The following is a 12,009-nucleotide window of genomic DNA, read 5'->3' as shown; positions in this document are numbered from 1 at the left end:
AAGGGGGAAGCCCCTAGTACTTAAGTTTTTAAGAGCGATGTTCTCTTTGTTATGCCCTTATCTGCTGTGGAATTGCATGTCTAAAGTAAACAGAAATACGGAGAATTAGATGATAAAATGGTTAAACGAAAACAGAAGTGGTTTTGAGCAATGACTTGGCACTTTGGCAATCCGCTTTTTCCCCCCCGAAGCTGTTAATTCTTCTTTAATTAAAGAACGAGTCGCTCGTCGGTTTCTTCCACTTCCTAGACTTTATTTTCTTGGTTTTTCGTAACCACTTGATTTCCTAGCTGCTAAAAGGCTATTGTAATGAGCTATCAAATTTTAATAAAGATTTCTTACAGAATAGGTTTCCTATGTGGTCCCTGACCTTTTGTTTACACTCTTTGGCATCTTCTTATTATTTATGCAAAAGAATATTTTGGAATTCTCAAATCCCTAACAACTAAAGTCCGGTTCTATAATTCAATTCATGTGCTCAAAAAAACCTATCTATTTTTCGGGATTATGTCACAAAATCTCTGGAGTGACGGGAAGCTCCGATTAAAATTCAGTCTTTAGTTGTGCATCAGTAGTACAAGGTTCTATGGGTTTTAAAAGAACAGGTTCCGTGGCTCACAAAACAAAATAAATAACGAAACACAAAACGCAGACGGCGAAATAAAATTAATTTTGTTAGCTAAGAACCCAAAAACGGGTTACGCTGGTTCCACCTCGATCATCATCAATAAGAATGAGCACGAGTTTTTAATATTGACGGGTACAACGAAACTTCCCCCTAACCTTGAGTTACATTTAACATACGGTAGACAATCAGATCTCGATCTCCATTTCCATCTCCACCTCAGGCTATTGCTAATTGTCCCAGAATCTTCTGACGAAGGTTGCCATCTACCAGTAACTTTTATTTCTAAACCCCTCGAATTAAACGCTCCCATTGCGAAGTGTCTACTAGCGGACATGACAGTGCGTTTAAGCTCGTTTTAATTACACTCCTATAATGAGATCCGAACCTGCAGTTAATGGGCGATCGTAGAATCGAGCGGCTTTATCCCAGTGCCAACCTTCTTGCCAAATGTTAGCCAAGGCTATGTGGCTATAACTGGGCGGGCCTCAACTGTGTGCAAAAAGGGTTGACACGTACACACGCCCCTTTTGATTGACTCCATATGGAGATCTTTCAGAGTTGAAAGTTTGCAATTCAGGTACAAGGGCGCGCTATTAAAGCGCTAAATAAGAAATTATGAGAAATAATAATTTAGACACGTCGAAGATTTAGTACCCTTGATTCAATGTATTTAAAAGAAAGTATTTTATTATTTAATCTCCTAAAGCAATTAACAAAAAATGATTTAGCAATGTCATAAAAGAAACCATTTGTTCTTAAATTATACAGGTTTTATTATGCAGGATTTTTATTCTAAAAATCTTATACCGCTTTATTAAATGAAAAGAATTGGTTCAAGTTCAATCTTTATGGCTATTAAAGACTGGTACTTATTTGCATAGAAACCTGTTGAAAAATAAATATTTATAGGTATGTTAAAAGGCTTAACTTTTTTTTCTACATGGATAATACTGTCCGTTGCTTTGACAAATCTTAAGTAGAAATTGTAATACCCTCTAATACACTGGAAAAGTACACAAATGTCACATATGAAATCGTAATCTCGACTGCAGCGCCTGCGTTTTGTGGGTCCAATAAACATCCAAAAAGCCCAGTCATCTAGGCAACAATGCGACTGCAAGTCGGTTGTTTTGGCCACCTTTTTGCCTCGTCTTTGTATCTGTGTCGGTGTGTCTATTACAAACACCATAAAAGCCGGCTAAGAGATCGAGATACTCACGAATACTGGCGCAGATATACAGCCTCAGATACAAATGAGATACAAAGCCGAGTTCGCGAGACGAGAGCTCGAAACCCGAAACGCTTGGCCCGAAATTTGTTTTAGCACTTCTTTTTAAATTTTTGTGCAATCTCGGATTTTCGGTTAGTTGTCTATTGGAGTTCGCAGCGTTTGAATCGCCAGTTAGCCGGGTCCGGTTGGAAACTCCGTGCGATAAGGATACATAATACAGAAAGTGATATATAATATAGTTGTAGCTGAAGACTAACAAGATCTAAAGCGACTCTGTGAAGATGTCCTCGAAAGTGGTTAATTCGTTAATGGCCGAGAGCATTTTGCTTTCGAAAGCGGCCCAAGTGATTTCGGGATACTCCCCGATTACGGTTTTTCTAGTGGGATCCATTGTAATATTTCTGGTAATCTACAATAAGCGTAGATCACGATTGGTGAAGCTTATCGAGAAAATCCCTGGACCAGCAGCTATGCCCTTTTTGGGCAATGCCATTGAAATGAATGTGGATCATGACGGTGAGTTTTGGATTGAAATTCTTACCCAGCGCATTTGTGGCTCTAAAATTCTGAACTTGATCGACATTGTGGGTGCTCCAGTTAGTGATATTGACCCTGAGTCATTTACGGGGGTCTCTGATTGCTATGGCAAACAATTGCCGAGCAGGTGCTAATTTCTGTGATCAGCTCCCAATGAGGCATCCATCGAAGTCTTGTAGTAGTAACCGCAATACCCAAGTCCAAGTGTTAATGAACTTTACTCTCCGAACTTTACTTTCCGAACTTCACTTTCGTTGCGGAAGATTATGGAACAGTTCGTGGTCCCAAAAAAAAGGGTCGTTAATTGATTTATAGAACTGCTTCGGCAAACATTTTAAAATGCGAAAACCTGTTGGAAATTAGATTGCAATAAGCAGGTGATTTATGCATTTTCTGTTTGCCTTTTGTTTTGTCGTCCGGTGAGACACATAATTAAATTAACAAATTTTGTATTTGTTTGCGATACGCCACATCGTCGACTGGAGGAGACAAATAAAGATTGAAAAAAAGTCATCGGCAATTGAGCATGCAGCGTTGGCATAATTCTAATGAATTTTAATTACGGGAAATTTTTGAACCAGAGGCATTCACCTTTGAACCTGTAAAAGTTTAATTTACCGAAAATAATATAATATTTAAATGCGTTGTTGAATTATAAAACAACCTTAAAACGCACAAATTATAACCCGAGTTAGTGCTGATCTTGATATGAGGCCGGATCTGCCGACTTTCACCGGACAAAAAGCAATTTAACTCGGCATTTCACCCACAATTTACATGAATTGGTTTTCCGATATCGAAATAATTACCGAAAATGTAGAATCGTCGGCAAAACAGCAGCCAGAAGCTGCTCATAAATCACTCTTATAACAAGCTCGACAAAATAAAAAACACTCGAAGAAAGATAAAAATAGCCATAAACTGTGCACAGACTGGGCTCAGACTTTGAAGCTTAAAAATAAATAAAAAAGGTCCAAAACGCAGACAATGGAAGTGGACTTGATCTTGACACTGAATAGCAGAATATCCATCATAATTGGCGATTCTCAATCGATCGTGGGGACTGATTATTTCGCATTCCGCGGATCCGGCGTTTTGCAACCCCCCTCTTTGGAAACAAAGCAAATTAACATAAATTTAAATGCGGAAGCGCAAGCGCAAGATACAAGATACGAATTCGGCTCTTGATCACTGCAGCAGAATCGTGTAGGAAATGGATTTGATAAAATGTATGAAATATTGCTACTCATTCGATTGGTGCTAAACCCCAATGGATTCGATTCGTTTCCGTTTAGAGTTCTTTGTCTTTGCCTTCGCGATCATAAAACCCAAATCAAGTTTTTCGTTATTTATCTTGAGGGTTCTTAAGGCCTTTGAATTCTCCGCATGAAGCCCAATTAGCATTTACATAGGCAGAGGTTTCGTTGGTTATTTAAAAGATTTACAACCTGCTTTTGATAACTCAAGAAGAAACTTACAAACCAGTTCTATTAAGCAGTGAAATGCTTTGCTAATTCATAACATCTCCATCCTAAATTTGCCGCAGAATTTTAAGGTCGTCGTATAATAAAATGACTTGCTCAAGAATATTTCTGCCAAGGCAATCGAGCAGCTTGCATATAATTTATGGACCGATTAGCAACCAGTGGGGTTTTATTAATTTTTTTTTTTAATTTAATTTAAGAACGAATCTCAAATGGCTGCCGTCTGTTTGCCTGCGCAATTACGAGGCTTTTGTTAAATGCTAAAAACTGAAAATAAAAATGAAAATGAAATATGATGTTGCAGCAAATGGCTGAAGGTCAAGCGGTTCTTGATCATTTAATTTTTCCAAGATACCTCGGGCCGTTGAAGAGGCAGCTTGGCAACATTTGGAGTGGAATGATGTGGAGTGTTGCCAAGGCTTAAACGGGTTCCCACTTCTGAGTTTTTCGAGTTCTATTACTAACAAAACGGGGGTCACGGTTGGTTTTTACTTTGGTTGTGGGTGTTTTTGGGGTTTTATTTGGCTTCTGTGGCGCGACTTTGCGATCTGGTAACTGTTTTTTAATCTGCACTACCAATGTCAGCTCAGAAAATTGTGCCAGACGCAAATTATTTCAAATTGCCAACGCAATTTTAGCCATCACAGCTGCCTTCCAGGTGACATATATTAAAGGGAAAGTTAAAATTACCCAGGCGGGGTAGATTGTTGCTACCTGGCATAAGTAAATAGGTTTGTTTTCATTGGTGATACGATCATTTAAGTTTTCAATTATACATTTATTAGTTTTAAGAGGAAAATCCCCGTTTTAAATAAGGGCGCGGAATATCGAGGTGTGTCTGTCTATACTTGGCTAGGGTTAAGTCACAATTTGCTTAATATTCATTTTGAACTTTTTACTGTTGGTTCTACTAAGGCAACACTTTCACCTTTTTTTTCCACTGCTTATTTAAGGTTGAACTTATAATATTAGGTGCGAAACTATTAAATTGTTGTATTTTCAATAAGCTAACAATGTATTTAGTATTAAATAATTGTCCCGAAATAGCTTTAGAGTAATAAAGAAAATAAAACACATTCACTTTTAAATATCCGAAATTATGTTTTAGTATAGTAAAATTAAGCATAATTTGTTGTCTTCACACTTGCCAGAAATTACTTTAAAATAATTAGCTGGCTAGGTTGGTACTCTTACCAACAAAATGATAATAAAGGGACAAGGACCGGCAAAAGAGATTGCATGAAAAGTCTTTTGTTTTGGCCAGTACGAAATTCGCTGGTCGACTTCCAGCTTCCGATGACAGAGCGGTCCAAGAGTCGAACTCACCTCAGAAATGCCCCACCTGAGAAATGGTCGCGAAACAACGGTTCGCATTTCGGGCGGTGGGGTTACATAAAATCATTATTAGAGATAGAGATTGCTGAATGGCCGCGCATCGTTGTTTGCGTTGTGTGTTTCATCTTTTAATTAATGCAACACATATGAGCCGCTTATACGACGGTGTTTACATGGTTGTATCTATGAGTAACGTGGTCTGGTCGGGTCTGTTTTGGCCGGAGTTTCGGGTGAGAAAAGCGCCGGCTTATTAACTGGGCCACAAAGAAAGCAATTGAGGCGACCTTCATGGGGTCGCAGAAGGGGCAGTAGCAAACAAAAAATAATTACCGTGACGTCTGGGAAATGTACACAGAAAATATATATAAAAAAATAATTTACAAATTGTAATCATAGTCTTAAAAATATAATTATAATGTTTAAAAAAAGAAGGAAATGTTTTCGAATGAAGCAAAAGTGATAACACAAAATGCTGACGTAAATCATTCTGCTACCCATATTGTTCAAGCCAAGCATCTAAACTGGTTTTTGGCCAATTCCTATTATTTTTGCAGAGCTCTTTAACCGCGTCATCGGCATGCAAAAGCTGTGGGGCACGCGTATTGGAATCAATCGTGTATGGCAGGGGACAGCACCACGAGTACTGCTCTTTGAGCCCGAAACTGTGGAGGTGAGTTTGATTTAGAAGAAAACCCCCAATTTAAAGCTAATATAATTTGTTCTTTATTTTAGCCCATACTGAACAGCCAGAAGTTTGTGAACAAGAGCCACGACTACGATTATCTGCATCCTTGGTTGGGCGAGGGTCTGCTGACCAGCACAGATCGCAAGTGGCACTCCCGCAGAAAGGTGAATTGGGCTCCATAACTCAGAACCAGAGTTTCATTACACTCATTGCTAACCAAAAAGAGTGTAAAGAGCTCTTTGTATATAAAAGTGGTAAAATTTAGGAGATACAACTTATTCAACAAAAGTTTTTAGTTACCATATCTGATTAAAAATATATATAGATGTCAATAGAACAAATTCATTAAATGTACATACATCAAAATGTTAGACTTTATTTTTGATCTATAAATCATTTTAAATACTTAACGAGACATGAGACACATTCACTACAACAAACTACTTCCTTTTTTATATATGTTAAACCTTTACTATTTTTTTTAAATTAACAGATCCTCACACCCGCCTTCCACTTCAAAATCTTGGATGACTTTATTGACGTCTTCAACGAGCAGAGCGCGGTTTTGGCCAGAAAACTGTCGGTGGAAGTGGGCAGCGAGGCGTTCAACCTGTTCCCCTACGTCACGCTCTGCACCTTGGACATTGTCTGTGGTGAGTGTCAGTGCCGGCCAAGATCGGATACATTTTCCAGATTGGGTGACATTACCCGTGGCTAATTGCAAACGTCATTCAATTCACAGAAACCGCCATGGGTCGCAGAATTTATGCCCAGAGCAATAGTGAATCGGAGTATGTGAAGGCGGTCTATGGGTAAGATTGGGACCATTTCTATAAAGTAAGATGGGGAGTTTGCGTGTCATGGATTTATTGAAATCAAAAATTACTGACTGATACAATCTATGGCCGAATTGGAAAAACTTCCTGCCACACACAAAAACTCTTTATTGAAATGGCAGAAATGTTTTCATTATGATTCAATTTATGCCAAATTACTTACAATCATTTAGAGCAATTGGCTTTTCATATTATTGACGCTGCCGCAAAGTGTGATAGATTTCTTGATTATATGGTTTCGATCCATATAAATCCACATTTTCAATCTTAATTGACTAAAATTGTTATTAGTTATTTAAAGCCATTTCCTCTTTATTTTACAAAGATTTGTTCACAAATCATTTCACTTTACAGTCTGGTTTTTAAAGCAAAAACATTGTCTGTCCAAAAAAATTGATTTTGCGCAACGCAAGTGCTTAAACATTTTTTTCATTATGTTGTTCAGTAAAACTTAACTAAATTTCTGAATCTTAGAGTATGTAAATAAGACCCAAGCCAATACCTAAATAAACTTTTTGATTGTTGGTTGTATATATTTCGTGGACTTACTGCTTAGCTATTATTGTTGTAATAAGTAAATAACTTATTCTTTTATGCCTGAAAATATGCAATTAATAATTGTAGAGTCGTAATGGTATATTCAATTTTTCATTTGCATACCTTAAGTCTTTCTTGTAGTTGTTAAAGACGCTTAAAAATCCTATTAAGTGAATATCGCAGTTTTCCAAATCGAAGTATGCAGTCCATGCTGTAGGGTCAAAGATACATCTATTTGTTTTCCAATTTTCAGCCACAACCCAGAACATTTCTGTCTGTCTGCATTAATAAAATGTATCATAAGCCCTGGCGACCAATGGGAATAATAACATCAATAGCATACGCAACTCTTCCTCATTTGGCGAAGAGTTATCAGCGCAGTGGCAGCAGTTTAATATCGAAAGCTGTCAGAACAGCTGTCAGGGAACGAGACACCCTTTAGATACACATGTCCTTCCACCTTCTGAACCCATTTTCCCCTAATTTTCCTCCCATTTTCTGCCCTGTGCGTGGGGCAGTGGGTGGTGGGTGCATCGAAGCGCAAAATATGCGAGATTAAGATGTCAATGGGATGCTTGAAGTGCTCCGAAGCTGATAACAAACACCAACGGACCCACATTCGCACTCCAGCCACGCCCCATAGAACACAGTCATTGAACAGTTGACTAACTTTCAATTTAACGCAACACTTTCTCATTCCCCATTCCCGTTTATAACTTCAAAGAAAGAGAATATATTGAACACAAATATGTATTCTACCAGATCATATTTAAAAACAAATTTTTATAAAGGGACTCTTAACATTTTACACTTTACATCGACTTACACTTCTAATACCCATAATACCCATTAAAAACAACTTATAGTTTTGTATGATTTTAAGTATTTCATTGATTATTTTTTAATGAAAGGTAATGTTATGTTACAATTATTCTCCAAATATCAGTACATTTTATTATATTTTGTAGTAGAAGCGAAAAATAAGTTAGTGAATAAAATTCTTTACCATTTGGTACCCTATATATCAAGAATTCAATTGCGCATTGAAAGAGAGTTAAGTCAATAACTTTTAAATTCCAAATACTTCCAAATCAAATTTTAAAAAGTTGTTTATATTTAAATATTTTTGAATGCTGCAAAAACTTTTGAAATAGGTAAATAACTCTTTAAATATGATGTTACTAATTTATTTCTTTAATTATGTAGCATTGGCTCGATTGTGCAGAGCCGCCAGTCGAAGATCTGGCTGCAAAGCGACCTAATTTTCCGCCTAACTGCGGACTACAAATTGCATCAGAGCTACATAAACACTCTGCATGGATTCTCCAATATGGTAATCCGTGAACGCAAGGCTGAATTGGCCATTCTCCAGGAGAACAACAACAACAATAATAACAATGCTCCCGATGCTTATGATGATCTGGGCAAGAAGAAGCGACTGGCTTTCCTTGATCTCCTGATCGATGCCTCCAAAGAAGGAACGGTGCTGTCAAATGTATGTTTTCTTTTATTTTGGTTTTATTTTTTAAATATTTTTCTAATATTGTAATAATTTCGTTTCTTAGGAGGACATTCGCGAGGAGGTGGACACTTTCATGTTCGAGGGTCACGACACCACCTCTGCGGCCATTTCCTGGACCCTGTTTTTGCTGGGTTGCCATCCCGAATATCAGGAGCAAGTAGCGGAGGAACTGGACTCGATCTTTGGAGATGATAGGGAAACGCCGGCCACCATGAAGAACCTACTGGACATGCGCTATCTAGAGTGTTGCATCAAGGACTCACTGCGTCTGTTCCCCAGTGTGCCAATGATGGCGAGAATGGTGGGCGAGGATGTGAATATTGGTGAGCTAAAAATCAATCCCTCTATTATAAAACCCTTGTATTTATTTGTTTATTCGGCTTGTTAAACCATTAATCTATGTTTTAAATAAACTCTCCACACAGGCGGAAAAGTCGTGCCCGCTGGAACTCAGGCCATCATCATGACCTATGCCCTGCACCGCAATCCTCGCGTCTTTCCCAAGCCGGAGCAGTTCAATCCGGACAACTTCCTGCCGGAAAACTGTGCCGGACGCCACCCCTTCGCCTACATTCCTTTTAGTGCCGGACCGCGCAACTGCATCGGTCAGAAATTCGCCATTCTGGAGGAGAAGGCTGTGATTTCCACCGTGCTGCGAAAGTACAAGATAGAGGCTGTGGATAGGCGAGAGGATCTCACACTGCTGGGTGAACTCATCCTGCGGCCCAAGGATGGCCTGAGGGTTAAGATTACGCCAAGGGATTAAGAAGTTAATGCCCAGAAAAAAGTACTTGCCCAATTCGCTTCGATCCAAAGTACATTGTAAATAATTAGAGTTAACCGGATATCGTAGAACTAGAGATTAGTTTATGTTAAACTTTGTAACCGTTGCAATACGTTCTAGACTAAGAATAAACCTCATCGAATAATATTTTAAAAAACTCAGACTTTAAACTGGTTAAAATTGGAAGTCAAAGAAATAATTCTATTATAAAGTAATTAAACCCAATGTTGATTTAAATACAAATTAAGAGCTTTTTGTATTAAAGTTTTCCATTGACAAAATTACACTTATTAAAATAGCAAACAGTTTTGAAACCCAATTTTAAGGTCCATTAAGTGCATATATATGTATTTATTTATCCAATGATTTTCATTTTGTATTTGTAAACTCGACATGGGCAGAAATCCGTAGCAAAGGCTTGTTTAATATATTCGCGTACGCAAGATAATTTACTTTGTTCCGTGTATCACAAGTATCACAATACAAATAAGAATATTCTTCGAGGACATCGTAAAAAATAAAATAATACAATTTTTCTTCACTGCTAATTTTTATAATGACATTTAAACGTTTACTACCGATTAAAACAGAAATCAAGCCAAGTTACGCTCATAAAACGCTTATAAAGTAATTAAACACAATTTAAGCACAATAGATTTGGTTTTTGGTATTAAGTAAAAATATAAATGGATTGGTAAATTTTATTTAAATAATTATATATAGGACAATTAAGGTCATATTTTCTATACCCTATGTTTTAGAGTTCTCAAAGTTATTAAAAAAATAAAAAAGTAAATGACAATATTCAAAGTCATAAAACTCATAGTCCAGAGAAATGAAATTTATATTGGTAAGCTTAATTTTGGATCTAGAATATTGGCTTAAAATGTTAACTACTCATAATAAAACAGTGTTTTGTTAAATTTGAAATTATTTTTCATAAAATTGATATTTAGTCTCACTTCCGTGAGAAAAATAGATGACAAGGATTTGTATCGATAGTACGTATAAATATCCAAAGAATTTTATGTCCGTAAACTCCACTGTTGACGTGATCTGAAATATCATTGAAAAAGAGATTAAGAGATTTCGAACATGACATGTATGATTCATATTGGAATAATCCCGAAAAAGACTGTAGAAAAATCCAAATACTGGGTTTGATTTTGGATACTTTAGAATTTTACAGGCATCGACAGAAATATTATAGAGGAACGGTTTGAAGCCATTGTATCTTTTTAGCAATGCATAGTTAACCTGAAAAAGTAATTGAATTAGTTGAAAATATGTTTTTTTTTAAACCTTAGCCAGGTTTACTTTAAGCGTAATGTATATAAAAGTGCGATTCACGGACTTTAGTCGGCAATACTCAAAGTTGCTAAAATCCTTATCCAAGGACATGCACTTTATATTTGTAAACTCGATATGGGCAGAAATCTATAACATAATCTTTTTAAATTTAATATATTCGCATCCCAAAGTTAATTTACTTCGTTCACTGTATTAAGTATCACAATGCATGTAAAAATATTCTTCAAGGACATCGTAAAATATTGATTAATTAAAAACATATTGGCAATTTTTCTTTTAATACTGCGTTTACTTTTGTAATGATATTTTAGCTGAATACCAAAGACTAAATTAAAAACCAAGGCAACAACGTTTTAAATGATGTACATATAGCTATTATAAACTAATTAAGTTCCTTTTAGATAAGTATTTTGATATTAAAAGCAGGAAAGTAAGATTAGATTGTTAAATTAAGATAATTTAAAATTGGGCAATTAAAATTAGATTTTGTTAACTAAAATTTTAGATTCATTCATATAGATTCATAAATATTTGGAAAACCCATCAGGGCAAAGTAAAATATACATTTACGGATGCTCGAAGAATGTCATAAGCATACCAATCCGATTTGAAAAGAAATTCTCCCTCGGGAAATGGTAAAACATCTGTGAAGTGCATTTTAAGAAAATTGGTAGAAAGTTTATCCACAACAAGATCGTGATGCGATTAAAAAATTGAAATCATCGATTTATAAAATAGACTCGAAAGACTCACGTCGAAAAGGCAAGTATGGTTCATGTTGGAATGAATTTTAAAAAACTCGTACATATATGTCTGGACTGGGTTATATTTCGGGTTCTTTAGATATGCAAGCATCCACAGTAATGTTATAGAGAAATGGCTTGAGCAATGCAAAGTTTAACTGAAAGGATGGCAATAAATTGATCCAACATAATAATTATTTTCAAAATGTACAAACCTTGACTTTAGTGATAGGTATTTTATAAAGTATCACTTTTAGGGATAGGTATTTATAGCTCCGATTCACAGACTTATTTTAGCCAAAAGCTTTATTAATTAAAAAATGATGGTGGCCGCTCTGCTTATTTCTGTTCCATAAAAATATTTTAGCAAAGTGGG

At 36.3% G+C, this 12,009-nt stretch overlaps 1 protein-coding gene across 1 annotated transcript; it reads left to right on the top strand.

Moving 5' to 3' along the window:
- Positions 1 to 1,992: 1,992 nt before the first annotated feature.
- On the top strand, positions 1,993 to 9,736 carry LOC108143966 (cytochrome P450 4c3). The gene is made up of 8 exons (XM_017268566.2): positions 1,993 to 2,375; positions 5,770 to 5,885; positions 5,948 to 6,064; positions 6,394 to 6,553; positions 6,643 to 6,712; positions 8,480 to 8,768; positions 8,839 to 9,118; positions 9,221 to 9,736. Exons 1-8 carry the CDS (start codon positions 2,141 to 2,143, stop codon positions 9,559 to 9,561), a joined length of 1,608 nt encoding a protein of 535 aa, XP_017124055.1. The 5' UTR covers positions 1,993 to 2,140; the 3' UTR covers positions 9,562 to 9,736.
- Positions 9,737 to 12,009: the final 2,273 nt, after the last annotated feature.

This window comes from Drosophila elegans, unplaced genomic scaffold, assembly GCF_018152505.1.
Source record: "Drosophila elegans isolate 14027-0461.03 unplaced genomic scaffold, ASM1815250v1 contig_468, whole genome shotgun sequence".
Lineage (NCBI taxonomy): Eukaryota > Metazoa > Arthropoda > Insecta > Diptera > Drosophilidae > Drosophila > Drosophila elegans.
The sequence above is the reverse complement of the archived record's forward strand: the minus strand, read 5'-3'. Positions and strand labels throughout refer to the sequence as shown.